General features: G+C 37.6%; 1 protein-coding gene across 2 annotated transcripts in view; it reads right to left on the bottom strand.

Annotated features, from left to right (window-relative positions):
• Positions 1 to 1358: 1358 nt before the first annotated feature.
• LHFPL6 (LHFPL tetraspan subfamily member 6) overlaps positions 1359 to 21769 on the bottom strand; it is a 277506-nt gene continuing 257095 nt past the window's right edge. For both annotated transcript variants that reach the window (XM_020970008.2, XM_020970009.2), the window contains exon 4: positions 1359 to 2511. In XM_020970008.2, the coding sequence (XP_020825667.1) occupies positions 2393 to 2511 (119 nt within the window). In that variant the 3' untranslated portion in view covers positions 1359 to 2392. The remainder of the gene's footprint in view (positions 2512 to 21769) is intronic.

The raw sequence follows: 21769 nt of genomic DNA, 5'->3' as shown, positions 1-21769 counted from the left end.
TCTCTTTCTCTCTACTCTCAGATGTGTAGTCCACACTTTGGTCAAACTGGATTTTTTTTTTTTGCCATCAGTTAAACCAAGTGGAAAGGTCAAAGATGTGGAAGGAGTAAGAAGTGAGAGGTAGGTCAAGTTCATTCACAACATTTCACAAGTAAAGTCTGGATTTTTGGCTACAGTTCATTGTCAGAAGACAAATGAGGAGGTCAAGCTTAATAAATTATGTGGATTCAAATTGTCACACTCAAAGATTCCCTAGGAATGTTGTGAATTTTAAACATAGTCATGTGGCAACTGGTCCACTTGCCCCAAACCTCCATTAGCTGTAGAAACTCTTACACTTACTGCCTTTATTCATTCACTGTCTTGTTATTGATGGAGCATCAGGCTTGCTCACAAACCTGTCAGTGATCTGTCCCCCTCCTTTTTTTAAAAATGTCTTTTGATGTCTTTTGACACTACCAACTGCCAATACACTACCAATGCCTTTGTGAACCTCCATGAAACTTATAGGGTAAAAGCCATTCATCTTTGTGCTCTCCCCATCACCTAGCATATAGCAAGCATTCAATGAATATTTATTGAATTGATATGTATATTATTTATTCCCCAAATATATTTTAGTGTTTTCAAATGTTCACAGAAAGACAAGGGAAAAGTTCCCTATACCACACAATCTGGAAATGAGGAATTAACTTCCAACCAAGGAAAACCAAGTCAGATAAGAATTCTGAACTTTGGAAAATGGTAAGTGGAAAATGGGGTAAAATGGGAAATTCCATGCCAAGGGAGCAGGCAAGAATGAAAATGAAAGTAAGATCCAGGCTGAGATGACAGAGCATCTAAAATGAAAGCAGAAAAAGCAGCAGGAAATCTGGGACAGAAGGACAGAAGCCAGCAATCCAGGAAATCAGAAGATAGGAGTACTTGAGGCTTGGGTAGTCATGTACAACCCCCACACCACACCACACACACATTGTCCAGGGACAACATACCCCGCTCCTCTTCACAGCTTCCTTTTTTCACAGCTTCCTTTTGATGAAGAACTAGAGCACACAGCTGATGCTCCTCTTTGCATCTTAAAGGCGTTCTCTGGGCCCCAGGAATTCAACACAAGGGAAGACTTGTTCTCTCATCTTGATCTGATCAAATTTTGCTAAGACCTGGGTAGCAGATAATTGTACTGGGTAGGCAGCTAAACTCAGGGTCATCAGTATAAAAGGATGTGAATGTTGGTGTAAGACCCAGAGGCTACTCAAAGGAAGACAGATTTCATAGAGATTATTCATTTGAAAGGCCATATTTGGGGGATAAAAGAAGCAAATCAGCTCATCCAATTACCACTCTACAACCCATTTAAATATTGATCAAAGAGAAATTTATTCACAGAGCTTTTAAAATACAAACATAAAATAGCACTTTTTTTTTACAAAAATGAATATTGAAACAAATGAGGATACAACACAATATGACAATCATGAAACAAAAGCAAATGTTTTTCCCCTTATACTTATTATCTATCAGAAAATGAATTCATCCTTCCACTAGACAGTGAACTGTCCTTTTGTCATAAGTTCCTTAGTGTAAAACATGGCATTCTTAGTAGAATGCTGAACTTACAGAAGCTTAATTTTAAAAATCTGAATAAACAGTGATTACATGTTGAGGGAATTTATGCAGGATATACAAAATACTGATAAAGTGGCTTATTGGTCCATTTATTAGGATTAATGTATGATTTTATAATGGGATAACACTGAACTTTAAATGATAAAAAAGAAAGATGAAGTAATGCATTGTCTAAATCTCCATTTTAATCTGTGCCATGTTTTGTGCGTGTGTGTGCATGTGTGCAGGTGTATGCATATTTGTTTACTGTGTATGAGTGTGTGTGTGTGTGTGTGTGTGTGTGTGTGTGTGTGTATGTATGCGTGTGCTTTCGGGAGTGCCAACCCTAAAAGAGAAGTTTTGGAGATTACCCTGCCTTCCAACACAATACTGTTTCCACTGGCCATTTAATATACTGTCTTGCTTAGTTTTAAATGTTATAACTAAAGAAGATTTCTGCATGTATAGCTGCATTCTTATAGAGCAGACCAGTAATACTTGGGGGTAAGGGGAGCATCTTATTCCCTATAATGTCTTTAGACTTTGGTCCATCATTTATGTTCCCCCTTTACAAATCACCCATTCCTCTTATAAATTCCCCTCCTCCCTCCCATCTCCCCACCCCACCCTGTGTCAGATGATGTCCTCAAGAACATTCGATCTCATGTTATAAGCATTGTGTTAGATAAAAGCCATAAATTCATCTTTTCATTTTGCTTGGTGCTTGATTCTTCAATCTGAGTGCATTCCTTCCCACTTGGGTCTCCTTGCACCATCCTTGGCACCATCAGTATGGGTACTGCTTTTGTTTCTTGCCAGAGAAGCAGGCAAGCCAAGTGCAGAGCAGCATGGCCGTGGCTGCTCCCCCACCAGTGCAGTAATAAGCCCAGCCAATTTCACACTTACCTAGGAATGAACAAGGAACAAAAATATACACATCAGTCCCTTTACCTAGAACTCAACTCCCCAGAGATTCATTAACAATTTTTTATTGATGCCTTTAGTTTTTAGATCATAGTTGTTTCTGGAAATATTCTTCATCTTCCTCAGAGCTGAATCATCTCTTGTAACAAATGGAAACTAGTTGATCAAAAACACTTGACATAGTGAACACTTTAAATAACATATATGGCAATCTAACCTGGTAGTCCTCAGACTCTCTATCATAAGAGGAAGGGATGTTTTATTACCTGCTCTGTGGCACCACACCCCTTTTTCAATTACCAGAGCTTAGCCTCCTTTTGGTATTCTGTTTATCTATGTCATTATAGGTATTGCATTTATTGGGGTTTTTTGTCCCATTTATTTTACTTTGTATCAGTTCATTCAAATCTTCTATGTGTTTCTTTGACTTCCTTATATCCATCGTTTCTTATCGCACAATAATATTCTATTGTACTTATATGTCACAGTTTATTCAGCCATAACTCAAATCAACGGGCAACCACCTTGTTTCCAGTTCTTTGCCGGCATGAAGAGTGCTGCTATTGATATTTAACATCTATCTTTGGCCTTTTGGGGGCATCTGCCCTCTATTGGGATGGATCATCAGGGGCTTTTTTAGATATAGGAAATGGAAATACTGGGCTGGAATATAATGACATTGTACTTTTAGGGAAAAAGAAAAAGGAGCACATATAATGTGCTTTTCTAGGTTTACTCTTCTGACACTTGCTAATACTCATCCAGAAAGCACTTTCTGGGCAACTATAGTGTCTGCTATAATGGCCAATTAACCAGAAACAATGCATTGGCCAACTGCCACAGAAAGGTCTGAGTACAGCAGGGTTGCCAAACAGCTCAATCTGAGGTCTTTGCTATGGCATCTGGATTTTGTAAAGTATGTCTGGGCCAGAAAGTTGGAGCTCTCTGCTGGTCATCTAAAGCAGTTTGGGACCATATAGAAGAGTTACTTTGTACATTTGCTCTGGAATGATCTCTAGACTTATCATCGCCTTTTGCCTAAAGGGACATAAGACTTTACCCTCTTTCATCAATATTTCTGATGATCCCTGAAGAAATCCCTGAAGAAAAAACAGAACAACAGCAAAGCCTCAGCTCTGATACTATTCTTTGAGAAAAAAGGGATCTGGGTATTAAATCCAGTGCTGGTTCAAAGATGTCACATACGCTTTTATGATACTGAGGGAGTAGGGAAAAGAATGAGGAGGAAGAGGAAGGATAAAACAACGTTTTTCCCTTTAAAACTATAGACCTAAGAAGAGAGATCCATTAGAATATTGAAGAAAACACGGTAATTTACTAGAAATCAGAAATATACACATTTTCCTCACTGAGCAAAAATTCTCCTTGGACAAACACCTGTCCTTGGTTAATCAAAAGACAATCACATCATAAGTCAAATTGTCATGTATGTAATAATACAATGACAATTGTCTAATTGTATCCTTTTCACTCAGAGTCAGGATTCCTAAAGGAAAGTAGCCTTTGGCTCAGAGTGACCCATTTGGGTCAAAGGGATGGATTTTTCTGTATTCAAGGATACGGGATCTTTTCTATAGGGTAGTTTTATCTTTTAGGATATAGAATAGTTTTCTATAGGATATAGAAACTTTGAATGTAATAAAGTAGTTGGGAGGAGGGACCAAAGAGAAGGGAAAGGAAAGAAATCCCCCCCCCATTTCTTGCCAGTCACTTGTCTTCCTCCTACTATAACCACTATAACCCCTTCTGTTCTAGTTTTCCTCCTGCTAACCATTATAACCAATCATTGTGAAGACTAATGCAGTCTGGCTTTTGCTAACAAATCTTGGGTCAATACACCTAATTGCAATTATCTGTCCTTGTTTGGGCTTTTTATCTACCAATATAATCTTCAGATCCATGTACATTAACTTAGCTTTAATAATCCCTCGATCATCATAAATGAAAAACAAATTCTGGGTTCAAAAGCCGTTCTTCCTCACATGAGGTGATATTTGTAAAGCACTTAGCATAGGGTCTTTAATAGCATAGCAGGTATTTAATAAATGCTTCTACTCTTTCCTTCTCCCTTTTTTGTCTTACAGAATAGTCATTTTCATAGGGCAACTGTAGAGTGAGAGGGGATCTTAGAGGCCATGCAAAGCTATCTAGTTGAACATTCTCATTTTAGAGATGAGGACATTGAGTCTTAGGGAGGGAAAATGATAGACTCCAGGTCAGCCAGGGAGTAAGCATCAGGAGCAGGATTGGGTACCTTGTCCTCTGATTCCAAAAGCAGTACTTTCCCTGTTTACAAAAATGTTAATAGATACCTCTCTACTGTGGAATTCAAAAACCTATGAACTTCATGTCACAAAGGGAAGGTACTTTGGCTCACATTAAGATGCCCATTTCACAAGCAGAGAAGAGAAGCCACAGCCTGGCAAAGGTAAATGAGTTGCACATAGTCACTATAAACTCAAAGCAAAGGATTAGAATTCACAGCCAATGATCCCTTGTGTCACTGTAGACCATGAGAACATATAGATAGACAGCTGGATATGATATCCAGCTGTCTATCTATCTATCTATCTATCTATCTATCTATCCATCCATCTATCTATCTATAACCAGAGAATCATCTTTCAAAAGAGAAAAAACTCAGTTTTTCTGAAGGCAAAAATCCCTATATTTTCACTAAGCTCTGTGGAGGGCAGCTCTTAATCCCCAGTACATTCTTAAAGCCTTTATAGCCCCTATACATTGTGTTTAACATTAAAACAATAATACTGAGAGATCTCATCCCCTCAGTGTAAGTTTCCCAGGTTCAGGGCCTCCCATTATTGCTAGTGGACAACATACACATTTTTCAAGGGTACTAGAGTCCCCGGCATAGTACAAAATTTGCTGACAACCCTGGGATACTGCTGCTTTATGTCATGGGAATGGCCTCCATTTTGAATTATTCTCCATCAAATCTCTCTCAGTTATTTCAATGATTTAAATAAATCCAAGAGGGGAGGATAAATGGGTAATGAATAGGTGGTGACTGGTTTAGCATCTTCGAAAAAGTCAGCAAAATATGTGGGAGGTGTGATAAGCTCGAGGTCCATAACAAAGAAACACAAATCAGGGCTCATTAATAACAATGTATTGATCTATTCCATAGTTTCATGACCTGAACTAGAAAGGTATAGTATATAACATTCCTTATTAAGTATTAGATATTTTAACATTAAACAGTAGCTGAACTGGCATATTATTTTGGGTTAGTGTGTGTCAATCAAAGTAGACAAGTAGATTAAAAAGGATGATAAATAAATAAATAATCCTAGTGAAGATGAAGTATGGTACAGAAATCTATTCTGCTTTACAGAAAAATAGAAGGGGAAGGGGTAAGAGAAGGGGGAGGGGGAGGCAGAAGGAGGGCAGACTAGGGGAAGGCATATTCAGAATGCATGCCATCTTGGGGTGGGGGAGGGGCGAGATAGGGTGAAAATTTGGAATTCAAAATCTTGTGGAAGTAAATGTTGAAAACTAAAAATAAATAAATTTATATTTAAAAAATAAAATAAAATAAAATTTAATTTAATTTTAAAAATTCCAAATTACTCATTTAGGGAGTACATCCTCATGTTTTAAATTAATTTTAAAAATATTCTAGGTAAATTTAGAAGTGAGATTTTTAATAGGTTTGTGCAAATCTACAGGCATGCTGAAATGTTCCCTCCTGATAAAGAGTTAGAGCAATGGGGTCAAACTCAAATAGAAATGTGGGTCTTTAAACTATACATAAAGATCTCTGTAGACTGCAAATTGACTTAGAAAACCACAGGTTTATATATTGCTTTTGTTACTAAAACATCAACACATTAAAATCAGATAGGAATTGTATTTTAACCTGGTTAGGGCTGCACTTGAGAGTATTGTATTTAACATTTCTGGACTAGAGTATCATTCCTAACCATTGAGGGAGGTCAGTTGGGACATGATGTTTTCATTAATATTTTTGATAGATAAGTCATATGATCATAAAATCATAGACTTCAAGTTGGAAGATATCTTGGAAAGGCATGACATAATAAGATGGATGTTCACTTAAGGAATTAGCCTCGTTACCTTAAAATCAGTGCATTACTCTTTTCAAACTCATTCAGGAAAGCACAATAAACTTAACTAGGAAATAAATTCAATACATGCAAGTGGGTTTGTTTCTTATTTCTTGTTATTTTGGAGAAGAAAGTTTACATTGCAAAAACATGTGATAAATCAAAATATCTAGTTTGAAAAGGACTGGGGTAAATTTTCTAACTATTCAAACCAGTACTGTATCAGTAACTTGACCAACATGGAAGTTAAGAGTCCTGAATGCTTCTTGCATACTAAAAATTGATTTATAGAAGGTTAGGAACTGGTGAAGTGGGAAATAAGAGTTCCTCACTGTCTTTTCACAGAACAGGAAGAAAACTTTTCCCTAATACCTGGGCTTGTGCAAAACAGTAACTTTAAGACTGAATATTTGTCTTACGAAATAACACAGAGAATTCTGAGCAGCAATAGAACTAAACAGAACTAGGAAATACAAGGCCATTTTTTTTGTTTTTGTCCATATCATCCTTCCTTCTCAGGGTAACATGTGCCAGTCTTCATATATTACGTTAATGTAAAGAGAAAGGATTTTGATCAGAAGGCTAGGTTTGTCTGCCATCTTTTCAGGAAATTAGAGGAGTAAATCTATGTAAACCCTTCCCTTTTGCTCTTTGTAATGCTCCATCAAACAGGCCTCCAAGCCTGGTTGGCAAATTGCTGCTTTCAACATTGGGGAAAACTACATTTGACAGATAAAATAAAGGTTACTGGCACTGAAAGACATTACATGGTGGAGCAAACAGTGCCTGCCTGCCAAGTCCATGGAAAAAAGACATTATATGGCTGCATTCCAGAGCTGCTCCAAACCATGGCCTTTTGCAGCAAGAGACTGGAATGGAGTAGAGGCTGTGGGATGTTATCAAAGGGATGAGAGGATATGAAGAATGCATGTGGAGTAAGCTTTTAGTCATGTCAAAGTACCAGGTCTTGCTCCAAATAACATCATTGAAATTTTATTGCTTCCTTTCCTCTTTCCAGGACATATTAATTTTGGACTTTTTCCACAGTGAAATAAAAGAAAACTGAATCAGAAATTGAGTTCTCAGAAAGAAAATCTTACATAATTTTTCCATCTCTGTCTTTTGATTTCATCAGTCATTTTCAAGAGGCTCCTTGCCTTGATATGGGTATTTTTCATTTAGGTAGAAAATTAGATTTTTAGAGCATAAACCTATTAATGGATATTAAAGTTGATTTCACACAGAAGTTGGGGAAGGTGTGCTCTCAAGAAAATAGACATACCAATTTACAAATAATGAGGGCTGGAGGTAGGAGGAGGAGACCCAGAAGGAAAAGAAAAACATTTGATACAGAAAAAAAAACCTTAGAAAAAAAAACTTTGGTAGATTTTCTTCTTGAATAAATCTTTATATCACTATTTACACCTAGACATCTGATTTGCATATACATTAATAAAAGAAACAAAAAGACTGTCAATAACACCAATCACCCTTGTTCTTTTGTAAAGCTACCAGACAGGAACAGAAAAGCCACTAACAGAAAAGAAACAGGGATCAAAACCTTCAATCTAAAGAAAGTAAGTTTCCATTCAATTCTCTGTTAAAAAGGAGAAGTCATGGGCCAGTAAAGAAAAAAAGGAAAGGGAAAAGTAAAACAAAGGAGTAGACAACACAGACTTAGCTAGCTCTCCTGCCAAACTCTCTGTAGGTTTGTTTTCTTCTTAGCTGCTATTCACTGTTGGATGCTTGTAACAATGTTATTCTCCTCTGCAAATGTTTTGCAAATGAGCTTGTACTTTAAACTGGTGTTGGCTTTAGGTAGTCACATCCTTGTGCTTGGCAGGATAATTTAAGCTACTGCTGACTGGGGCAGTTTATGGGCTCTTTCAGCCTCCTCATTGTGGCAACTTTTTCATGGTTAAAATTTCTTAAGGAACAGTGAGAAAAGTAACATTTTTGCTTGTGTTGGTTTCCAATTTTTCAGAGCTGACGGCTCTTTCAAACAAGCTTAGCTAAAACTATGGAAATTATATATATCATATCCTCATTTTTATCATCTCTTTTAATGTGGAAAGAGGCCATGGATATAGAGTTTAAAGACTTGTGTTCAAGTTCTGCCACTGATACATACTGACAGTATGACAATAGGTAAGTCTTTTAACTGGGAAGTGCTCTAGGCAACTTTCTAAGCCTGTAAATTGCAGTGCTGACACCTCCTCTAAGGGGAGTTCCTTATACCAGACAGATCATCAGTCCAGTCTCTATCTCTTTAATTTGGAAATGAAAGAATTGAATAGGAGATGGAAAATAAAGAGACAAAAGAAGACAGAGAGAAGTTCCTAATGGCTATATGGTGAAGGATTGATATGTATATGTGTGTTTATGCACATACATGCATATGTATCTAGATATGTTTTATTTTTTAATTGTCTGCTCATTATTCTCTGACCATGTGATGTTTCCTAGTTATTCACAGGTCCTGACTCTTTTGTGACTTCATCTTCTCAATCCTCCAACTCTATTGACTCCTTATTTTCAGCAAATAACTTTCACCTCCTACCTTGCTGTGAAGATTGAGGCATCAACCTTGGCATGCATCATCCTTGATCCCTCACTTTCCCTCACCCCATATAACCAATCGGTTGTCAGTCTTATCAATTCTATTTCCAGAACATCTCTCATAGCTGTCTCCTTTTCTCCACTCACATGGACACCAGGCAATTTTAATACTCATCACCTCTTGCCTGGATTATCAAAATAGCTTTCTAATGGGCCTCTTTGCCTCAAGTTTCTCTTATCTAATCCATCTTCCAGCTGTTTGCCAGAGTGGTTTTCTACAGCAAAGGTTTGCTCATTTCACTACCGTGTTCAATAAATTTCGGTGGCTCCCTATTTAATTTCTAAAGTAAAATACACCATCCTTTGGCATTTAAAACAACAGTAATAGTTAACATTCATATAGCACTTATTATGTACCAGGCACTGTGCTAAGTGCTTTATAATCATTACCTCATTTGGTCCTCACAACAGCCCTGGGAGGCAGGTGCTATGATTACTCCCATTGTACAGATGAGGAAACTGAAGCAAAAGTTATGTGACTTGTCCAGGGTCCATCACACAGCTAGTAAGCATCTAAGGCTCCATTTGAACTCAGGTCTTCTTGACTCCAGGCCCAGAGCGCTATCCACTGAGCTACTTCACTACTTCACTCAATCTGGATCTAGCCTAGCTTTTCAGATTTATGATATATTACTCCCTTTCGTACACTCTATTACCCAGCCAAACTGTCATTCTTTCTCAAACATAACATTCCACCTCCCATTTCTATGCCTCTGTCACCTGCCCCCTTCCCTCTTAAAATCTCTAGGTTCCTTCAGAGCTCCGCTCAGTTGCTATTTCCTATATTAGGGTTTTCCTAACCCCGCCTCCCAGCTGCTAATTAATGCCTCTCCCTTTAAGTTATCTTGATATCTATCTATCTATCTATCTATCTATCTATCTATCTATCTATCTATCTATGTATATATATGTGTATATATATACATATATATATATGTATATATGTATACACACATATGTGTATATATATATATATATATATATATATATATATAGTACATACTTGTAGATGTTTGTGTTTCGCTAAAGAATTTAAGTTCTGTGAGGGCAGGAATTGTCCCATCTTTGTTTTCATATCTCCAGTGCCTAGGATAGTGTCTGGCACATAGCAGATGCTTAATAAATACTTACTGATTGATTGATTGATTGATTGCATCCCCTCATTTTTTAAATCTACTTCTCTACTCTCCACTATCATTGCCCCTCCTTCCCTGAGTCTCATAGAAAGTGGTGCCACTTCTTGCAAAAGCTAATCGATTTACCCCAAAACACATTGTCTCCAGCTTCCTCCATGATCTATAGATTATTCTCCGGGCTTCATGTACCTTCATGCTTTTCCTCTCTACTAGTCCTCTCTTCCATCCTATAAATATGCCCAGGTCTCTCTTATCTTAAAATAAATAAAGCCATCGCCACAACTCAGAACACAACTTTCCCTTCACCCTACCATCCCTCAAGTTATAACCATATCTTTCTCCTTCCCATTACTGCCAAACTCCTAGAAAGAGTAGGCTATACGCACTGCCTTCACTTCCTCAAAATCTGCTAATTTATCATCCCCTTTCAATCTGTCTAATACTCCTAGTTTTGCCAGAGTCCAAGGAGAATAAAACTATGTAAAACTCTGAAGACAGAGACCACACCTCCTCATACTAAGTCTTGCACAAACTTGTGGATAAGCACTATATAAATAGCTGGATTTGAGGGAAGGTCTATTGGTAGCACAAAATAAAAATTGTAACCTGGAAAGAGAATAACTATAGCTACTTTGAGTTAGGCTTTTTTTTTTGTAGCCATAATAGCTCCTGGGAGAGCAAGTTTTGTGCTCAGGCATTGTCTTCTTAGAAGACATAGTTTTCAAATCTAAAGAATTTTGATATTGCTGATATATGCAAATATGCACACACCTGTGTATATAGGAATTGCTTTTATGTGTAAATGTGTTGCTATTATTTTCAAGGACAAAACTAAAAAGCAGGAGAAAAGTTTGAAGCATAAAACACCCAGTATGAAAAAAAGTCTGTGAAAGTTAAAGACTTTGAGAACTAATTTTTAGAATACTACATTCCATCATTTTCCCATGCTATATAATTATTTTAAAATTGATCTGTTAGGAATTATTTATATTGACATTTTTGGGTACAAGTTCATGGGGAGAGATAAATGGGCTGACAGAGAGTTATTTCCAAATCACTAAACTTGAATGGTGGCAATATTTATTTCATTATCATTATTTGCAAAGAGGAAATGAGCTGAGTCCAGAAATGAAACTAGAGGAGGATGAAAGCAGGCTAGATCACACTGAGGAAATTGCAAAGCCCTCTCAAGAACCTCAAACTTCTCCCTGACAAGGGGTCATCTAGCTTCCATTTGAAGACCATAGATGAAGCTTTGATTCATTCATATATTACTTCTATTGGTGTAATAATTGCATTGCTATATGAAAATTTATTCTGTCATTCTATAATCAATGGGCATGGACTTTGTTTCCAGTCTGACTACCTTGGTATAGATATGACTTTTCTGTCTTCACGACGTCCTTGAGGTATCTCGTCAGTAGTAGGCTCTCTGGTTAAAAGATTCATACAGTTTCATGACTTTTGTCACATAATTCCAAATTGTTGTATAGAACAATTAGCTAAATTTGTAACTCTACTAACAATGGGCCTATCTTCCTACAGTCCCTCCAACAATATAGGTTTCCATCTCCCCCCCAACTTTATCAACATAATGACTATAAAGTGAAACCTCAGGATAGTTTTAATTTATATTTTTCTTTTTTGTTAGTGATTTGGATGATTATTTCATATGGTTGTTGACAGTTTGTAATTCTTCTTTTGAAAGCTATGTCCATATATACTTTAACTACTAATCTACTAGGCAAAGATGCTTGGTCTTATATACTGGTGTCATTTCCATTGTATATCTTGGATATACTGTGATGTATTTTATGCAAAGATTTTCTTTCCAATCGACAATTTCCCATCTTGTCATAGCTACACTGATTTTGTTTGTGCAAAAGCTGTTTAACTTTATGTATTTGAAATTGTTGATTTCCTCTCTTTTGATCACTTCTATCCCTTTTATTGGTTAAGAATTCTTCTCCTAGCTATGGTTGAGAAAAGCACATTCTTACTTTATTTTTTAAATGATGTAATCTATTATATTTAGGTTGCATATTCGCTTGGAAATTATTTTACTACATAGCATAACATATAGGGACCAGATCTATGATTTCATTGGTATAGAAAATCCTTGGGTGATCAAATTCCTTCTACTTATGCAGGTAATCAACTTTTCTGCAACTTATAGAGAGCTGCCTAGAGAACTGATAGGATAAGTGACTTGCTCCAGGTCAGTTAGCTATTGTGTATCTGGGAAGAACTTAAACTCAGGTCTTCCTGGATTCTAGGTCATCTCTCTGTCCATGATGCCAGGTTCCCTCTCATGTGATATATGCTTTAGTCAGCTGCTCTAAACCTATTTTCTGCCAAAGTTCTTTCCAGTTTTCCCAACAGTTCTTTTCGAATAAGGAGTGGAGTCTTAACCCAGTGGTTCATGTTCCTGAATACCTGCTTCCTATGCTTGGTAATTTTTGGGTCTTGCTTATCTATTATATTCCACTGGCTGATTTACTTTTCTAGTTTTTCGAGGGGATAAATATCTAAAGTTTTAATGGTTATTGTTCTATAATAAAGTTGGCAGTGCTATACTTCCTTTATTCCTACCTTTTTTCATTTTTCCTTGAAAATTCTAGATGCATTGAAAACTGATGCATGTTCTTTAATTGGAGAATGGTTGTACAAGTTATGGCACAAGATTATGATGGAATACTATTATGCTGCAAGAAATGGTGAAGGGGATACTCATCTCCCCTTACCTGGACTATTGCAACAGCCTTCTAATTGATCACCCTGCCTCAAATCTCCCCATACCAATCCAACTATACTCAGCTGCCAAAGTAATTTTCCTAAAATGTAGGTCTAACCATGTTAGCCCTAATGCAGTAAAATCCAGTGGTGGATGACCTATAAACTCCAGGATAAAATGTAAAATCCTCTGTTTGGCATTTAAAATTCCACAACCTGCCTCCTCTTACTTTCTCCCAGTCTTCTTATACTTTACTTCCCTCTGTGTACCCTGGGATCTAGCTGTACAGGTCTATTTGCTATTCCATCTCCCATCCTACTTTATTCCTTTGCAATGGCTGTCCCCCAACCTTGGAATGCTCTCCCTCCCAGCTCCATCTCTTAGCTTTCCTGGCTTCCTTCATGGCTTAACTCCAATCTCACCTGGTACAAGAGTTCTAAATAATTTCCCTGTTGCTAATGCCTTCCCTCTTAGATTACCTTCTATGTAGTTTGTATATATCTTGTACGCACAAAGTTACTTGTATTTTGTCTCCCCATTACAATGTAAACTTTTTGAGAGCAGGGATTGTCTTTTTGTCTTTTTTTGTATAGCCAGTGCTTTAACATGGTCCTTAGCACGTGGAGGGCACTTAATAAATATTTGATATTGATTGGCTGGATAAGGCAGGGGCCTGACCTATTGAATCACCATTCTTATCTTCTCATGTGTAGGCATTAATGTCTCTAAGCATTGATATAGGGCAATCAATAAAAAAATTTTAACATTAATGGGTAATTGAATTAAAGTTATGTGGTAAGGAATTGTTTTCATTGTGTCAGATGAAGATATTAGAGACTGATATATGAGATATGGGATATTCAATAGCAAGGTACAGAGAAGAAAGAAACACTAACTTAACCTAAAGATCATTTATGACACTCTACTATGTGCCCGGGTACTATCTAGCCAAAGACGAAAGTGAAACCCTCAAGAACCATCTCTTATTTTGGGAGGATATATGTTCATAGATTAGTACATAGAGAAGATAAAAGAAAGGAAGGAAAGAAGGAAGGAAGGAGAAAGAGAAAAAGAAAGAGAAAAAAGAAAGAAGGAAAGAAAGAAGGAAAAAAGGAAAGAAAGAAAAGGAAGGAAGGAAGGAAGGAAGGAAGGAAGGAAGGAAGGAAGGAAGGAAGGAAGGAAGGAAGGAAGGAAGGAAGGAAGGAAGGGCAGACACACTAGATCTTACAAATAAGTAAATGAATTTGGGTTTATTTACCAGCTCCTGAAATCTCTCAAGAATCCTTACATTCACCAACCATCATTTAAAAAAATAAAAGGCCATTCTTCTGTGGAATAGCAGGTGCTTGCCTAAATAGTCTTACAGTATAAAAACATTACATTTACATAAAACAAACATGAAATGTGGCTATACTAAAAATTTTTTTGCAAGGTTGACTTCAATCTAGACCTTTTTGGAAAGAATACTTAATAAAAGTTTTCCTACAAGTGATTTCAACCTGGAGATGATTTTATTGCTATATTAGATTTATATATATATATATATATATATATATATATATATATATATAGCAATTAACAGGAAGTCGGTTAAGACTGTGAACTGACGATGAACACTGTATGTGAGTATTGTGAAGATGTTCAAAAGGTTTTTGATGCAATGGGAAGAGATGAAAACTGTTTGCTTTGTGAACATGGCTATCTGCTGAACCAAGAACTGCTTGAAACTCTGACTGAGAATTGATGGTTGGCTCTGTGCAGAGTTTTAAAGTAGTAAGGCTGTCTCCTGTTGATTCCTAGTTTGGTCTCTGCCTCCTAGTAATTTCCTAGTAATCCAATCTGAAGTGGTGCTTCAATACCCTTACGACACTTTTTCTGCCCAACCAGTTTATAGTTTTGATCACCAGAGAGCAAATGCCTGGATATCTTTCTTAAAGATTTTAATCTTGTTTCTGTTTTCTCTTCCAAAGCACTGAAAATGAAAGAGCAAAAATGGTTACCAGATTACTAATAGAGAGATCATAAGAAAGGATCTAGTTGCACTTAATGAATTTAAGTCACATGGTCCAGATGAACTATGATCTATCTCCTTAAGAATCAAAATCACTGAGATATGTGATTGCTCAGTCATTGTCAGCAATATTTGTAGCATGGCAGAAAATGAGAGGGTATCACAAGATTGAATAGGGGCAAATGATGCATGATTTTTTGAAAAGGAAGAGAATAAATAATACCTACAAACTATAGGCTAGTAACCTCAACTTGTACACTTAGGAAATTTCCAGACTGAATAATTATGGAGATGGTTGATGAACATCTAGTAAAGGGAAGCAATGATTGCAAAGAGCCAGCACGGCTTCATTAAAAAAAGATCATGCAAAATAACCTCATTTCCTTTTCAAGGTACAGGATTACTAAACTGGCAGATTAGGGAAAAGCTACAGATATGGTTTGTCCAGGTTTTAGTAAAGTTTTGGTAAAGTATCTCACAGCATCCTTGTGGAGAAAATGAAGAGGCTAACAATAATACAATCAGATGGCTGGATTAGTCATTAACAATTTTATGCCGATGTATTAGGAGGTTTCCAGTGGAGAATTACAAGGATCTGTACATGGCTCTGCTATTTAACATGTTTAGCAGTGACTTGGATGAAGGCATTATGGCATGCTCATCAAATTTTCAGATGACACAAAGCTGGTAGGGATAACTAACTCATTGGTTGACACAGTAACCAAAAAGATCTTCATAGGCCAGTGCTTTGGGATTAATCTAAAAAGAACAAATTCTATAGGAATAAATAAAACATCTTATAATTAGGTACAGTCAGTTTCACAAGTACAAGAGGGGAGAGGCATGATTAGTAGACAATTTGTCCAAAAACAATCCAGGGATCTTGTAGTAGACTATAAGCTCAATACTAATTAGCAGTGCAATGTGGAAGCCATAAAACAAAACAAAACAAAATACTCTAATTCAACCTTGGGATGCATTGAGAGAAGGATCATTACCAGGAATAAGGAAGTGATAATGCCTGTGTACCCTCCCCTTTCAATACCCAATCTGAAATCTTTGGTCAGTTTGGTACAACATTGGTTGGGGTATATGGATGTTCAAGGAGGACCACCATCTATGATTTGAGGCTTGCCAACTCCTTTTCAGGGCTATTCATCCACCTTTGGTGCCCACATGGCACTCAATTCTCACCTGTGGCTCTAAGAAGCTGTAGCATGCACAGCAGCCACATCCCAGTAAACCTCTCCACAGATGGACTAAATCAGGTTGAAGGTAACTGATAAGCCACAAACCCATTGGTGAGTTAGGCGAAGTGTCTACCCCAGCAGAATGGGATGTGAACAATTTGTTTGAATGGCCATGAAGGCAGCAGAAGCAGGTGATGTGGAGAACTTGGAGCTTGGTCAGACATCATCTACTGCCTCCTGGGCCATCACAATTTGTCCTGACTTTTGTCTTGCCATTGGACTTCAAAGACTCTAGAAGGGAGAGTAAGGCTGACAGCTGTGCAATTCTGCTTCACTTAAACCCAATTCACCATGAGTCAAGACATCACCCGATAATGTCATTGGTCCTCTTCAAAAACAAAGGACAAACACATTACTGGTCAATTGATAAGAAGAGGGAAACCAGGATGGGGAAGGCATTGGTTCTATGTCATGAGTAGTAGTTGAAGGAAATCCTGAAAAAAGAGAAGATTAAGGCAGGATATGATGCAGTTATCTTTAAGTATCTAAAAGGATGTTGTATGGAGAAGGGATTAACTTTGTTCTGTTTGCCCCAGTGGAAACAACCAGGAGCAAGGTGTGGAAGTTTCAAAGAGGAAGATTTAGGGTTGCTGTCAGGAACATTTTCCTACCAAGTAGAGCTGCTCCAAAGTAGGTTGGACTGCTTAGGGCCTAGATGGGCTTTCCTTCTCTGGTTTTCTAGTAGAGGCTAGATAAGTGCTTGTCAAGAATATTGTAGTCAAGATTCCTTCTGAGCATGGATCAGTCAATCAATAAACATTTATTAAGTGCCTACTATATGCCAGGCAATGTGCTAATCACTGGGGATGCAAAAAGACACAAAAGACAGTTCCTGCCCTCAAGGAGTTCACGGTCTAATGGAGGAGACAGCAAGCAATCAAATATGTGCAGACAAGCTCTGTACAGAATAAGTAGGAAATAATTGAAGGAAGGGAAGCCCTAGAATTAAAGAGTTGGTGGGAAAGGCTTCCTACAGAAGATGGAATTTTAGTTGGGTCTTGAAGGAAGCCAGGGAAACTAGGAGGTAGAGATGCAGAGGGACAGCATCCCTGGCAAGGGCGACAGCCAGAGACAATGCACCAGAGAGATGGAGGGTCTTGTTCATGGAACAGCCAGGAGGCCAGTGTCACTGGACTGAAGAATATGTGGCAGGTAGCGAGGTGAAAGAAGACGAGAAAGGCAGGGAAGAGGAGAGGATGTGCTAGGAAGGGCCTTGATGCCAAACAAAAGATTTTGCACAGTATTTGATCTTGAAAGTAATAGAGAACCACTGCACTTTATTGAGTAAGGGTGTCACGTGGTTGTCTGGGTGCTTTACTGTTGGACTTCAAAACTATATTGGAACTACGTGACTGTTGAGGTCTTTAACCTGCAAATTCTGTGATTTTAAAAAAAAAAAGAAAACACAAAATTCTGCGAAATCAGGCTCCTTGGAACTTGGTTACTGTAAGCTGTGCTTTGATAGTACACAACTAGCTTCAGCCCAGGATCCTCTTCCCAGTTGTCCTGCTCTGCCATTCAGTGCCATCTGGTTTGTAGGTGACACTGATAAGATCCAAGTTCTGCATCCTCTTGGAAAAGTGAACACTTGGAAATTTTTATAACTGATATTTAACTAACTTCCCACAGCATCTCTACAGACTAAGTAGAAACATAAATCACAGGATCCACATGGCTTAGAACCAGAAGAGATTATGGTGATCACCTTGTCCAAAGTTGGGGCAGCAAGGTGGCATAGTGGATAGAGTGCCTGGCCTGAAATCAGGAAGACTCATCTTCCTGAGTTCAAATCTGGCCTCACTTACTATCTGGGTGATCTTGAGCAAGTCAATTAATGCTGTTTGCCTCAGTTTCCTCATCTGTAAAATGAGCTGGAGAAGGAAATGGCAAGCCACTCCAGCATATTTGCCAAGAAAACCTCAAATTGGGTCACAAAGAATCAGATACATGAAAATGACTGAACAGCAACAGACCAAATTTAGGTCTGGGGCCCCTAAGAGGCTATCGCAGGTTCCCAAGAGAATTGTGGCTTGACTCCAAGGAGTACGTGATCAAGAAGTCAGAGCATAGAAAGATAGATTGCATCATATCTTCCTTGTGACAGCCAATCAAGAGGCTAGTCTCTAACACAACCATGCCTACCCTTCAACCACTGTGGCCTCCTATATGCCATCTTCTCCCCACAGCTGTTCAAGCTTCCAACCATCTTCCTGAGTGAGGTATCGACTTTTCAGGGCAATTATACTTAAAACCCAATGGTAGTAGCTTTTCAAATGCCATTGGGGAAAAAAAAAACATATCCTTCCCCAAGCTCCCATAATCCCTACCAGTCGATCAAAACAGTTTAAAGGAAAGTAAGTCCTAGAGAGGGAAGGTAGCCTGCTTAAGGTCACACAAGTTAGTTAGCAGAGCCCGGATTAGAATACAGACCCACAGATTCTAAATCCAATTCTCTTTTCACTGTACCACAGTTTTTTTCAGTCACGTCAGTCGTGTCTGACTCTTTGTGACCCCAGTTGGGGTTTTCTTGGCAAAATTACTGGAGTAGTTTGCCATTTCCTTCTCACCTCATTTTATGGATGAGGAATTGAGGCAAACAGAGTAAAGTGACTTGTCCAGGGTCACACAGCTAGTAAGTTTCTGATGCCAGATTTGAACTCAGGAAGATGAGTCTTCCTGATCTCAGGCCAGGCACTCTATCCTCTACGCCACCTAGCTGCCCCACACTACAGTTACTAATGCTAATTTAGAGAAATCCAGGCAGATGGGATAAATGGCTTTTCCCAGGCCCTCGGAAGAATTGCATGGCTGCATTAGGAAGAGAAGCCAGGAAATCAGACTTCCTACATTTTTGTAGATACAATTGACACAGCACTGGCTATGTTGAGGATGGTGCTAAGACCACTACTGATCTCTGTTTAAACAAAATGTCTCCTAGTTACCACCACCTCTCACTTATCCAGAAATCACACACCTAGCATCCTCAGCTATCTATGACACAACCAAGAATGAGGAAGAAAAAAAATTCTTCTTCTATTTCACATTTCAGTAGCACTCTAAGGTTTATAGTACATATATTTTATATATATATATATATGTGTATATATATATATATATGTGTGTATATATATATATATATATGTGTATATATATATATATATATATATACATATAATTGATTTATATTATATCATATAAGCTTCATAACAGACCTGTGAGGTAAGCTCCCATTTTACAGAAGAACAGAAGGGTAAATGCTTTGCCTAGGGTCAGGTATTTAATAAATCTCAGGGTCAGAATACATATTAAATTCTTTCCTTACTCCATTTTTATACTTTCTATTGCATTATAGGCCTCCAGGCTGCTAAAGCAGATGTTTGGAGACTTCAATAGCAGAATGTAAGCTACCTGAGGGCCGGTACTGTATTACTTTTGTATATGTACCTCCAGTGCCTGGAACATAGAAAGATGGAGACTAGACCTGTGATTCCATTGGTATAAGGAATTCCCTGGTTAAGAAACTGCCCTTTCCCAATGCAAGTCAGTAATTTCCTTGTAACTTACAGTCTTACAGAATTTCCTAAAGCAGTGATTTACTTAGGGTTGCATAGCCAGTATATGTCAGCTGTAGGATTTGAACCTACACCTTTCTGACTTTGAGAAACAAAGCTACACTGCTCCTCTTAGCACAGTGTCTGACTAAACAGTAGTAGGGGCTTAATAAATGTTTATTGATTAAACATAGTAGGCACTTAAAAGATCCTAGTTGATCAATTGCCTGATCAATGCCACAAAGACACCACTAAAGTTCAAGTGTTGTTTAGAAAGAAGAATCCCTCAGGTTGCCACTCTAAGCCTATTTACTCTTCTCCTACAAAAAAAATTCAGAAAGTTTTGTTAACAGTTTTGCTACCCAGCTCACCTCAAATTCAAACCAGCCAATTAGAAGGATGGAGGCAAAGGGAGACATATTGACAATATTGAGAAATGATTTCCAACATTTTAGGAGACAAAAAAAAAATACAGGAAATACAAACTCAAAAGCACAGCAGTCTTGGGCTGTTTATTACAGGGGCAAAACACTCTCTATATTTCCACAGTTCCTAAGAGAATTCTAGAGTTACAATAAGAAACAAACACAGAGGACTCACAATAACCCCAAATAATTCAGAAAGGCTTACTTTTAGTTCTCCATACTTGATGGTTTAAAAAGGGAAGCATAGCATCCAGAGAAAGAACTGATACATGGAAGTATATGTAGAATAATTTTACATATATATTTGTGTCTAATGGTAGCCATCTCTAGGGCAGATAGGGGGAGGGAAGAAAAAAAAGAAAAAAATTATGTAATAACTTTATTATATATTTAAAAGGAATAGCAAGTTATCCATAATAGATTTGCAGTTTCATGTGCAATCCTCCTTTTATTATACTATATTATGGAAATGCTTGTTTTATTCCATAAATTAAAAATAAAATAAATTACAATTTAAAAAAAGGAAAGTATGTCAGACATTTTAGAGAGATTTCCACCAAAAAATGATTAAAACTGTTTTTTTTCTTTTTTCAGTTATCTGTCTAATCCACTCATGTGGAATAGCTCATTCCCCAGTGGAGCTAGCTAAATGAGGTGTTACTATACATTCAGCAGCTCTGGTGTCAGGATTCTGTCAGACTGGTACTAAACATCAGATTGGCCCCTTGACGCTTTGACTCCCTGTTTGGTTTCATTCCAAATACATTTTTGGGATCATTACCCAGTATCAACAGAATTGGCATGAAGAAATGGTTGCTTGTTATATAGTTATCCTAAAGACCTACCTTCTAATGTGAAAAAAACACTACAACTGGGTCACTGACCAACATGCTGAATCATTGAAAGGACTTCTGAACTCTGTAACAGCATGTTGGAGGATACTCATGCAAAACTTTATTATTTTGTGGTAGGAGAACTCCAGTAAAAAAAGATGTGCAAATAAGATCCTTTTAAGTTCACACAAGTAAATCTCCCAGCAACATCAGTGAACATTCTTCCTCAGGGTAACTATTTTAAGCTCTAAAGGATATTTCAAGATCAGAATATGGCCCTACTGGAGGGTGAGGAAGAAGATAAGAAGAAAGAGGAGAAGAAACAAGTTAAGAAGGAGGAGGAGAAGGAAGAGAAGAGAAATAACTCATATTATATAGCACTCTCCCCATTGTAAGCCTATGAAGTATGGAATGCAATTATTATGCCCACTTTACACAGAAGAAGCTGAAGATTAAGGGACTTACTTGTGGTCACATAGGAAGTGTTGGAATAGGACTGGAGTGCAATTAGTTTAACTTTTGAGTCTTTTCCCTCTCTAAAGCCACCTAATAAATTAATCACATTGTGTGTG

Source organism: Phascolarctos cinereus, unplaced genomic scaffold (genome assembly GCF_003287225.1).
Source record: "Phascolarctos cinereus isolate Bilbo 61053 unplaced genomic scaffold, phaCin_HiC Scaffold_726;HRSCAF=1367, whole genome shotgun sequence".
NCBI lineage: Eukaryota > Metazoa > Chordata > Mammalia > Diprotodontia > Phascolarctidae > Phascolarctos > Phascolarctos cinereus.
This window is presented reverse-complemented; position numbering and strand designations above follow the sequence as displayed.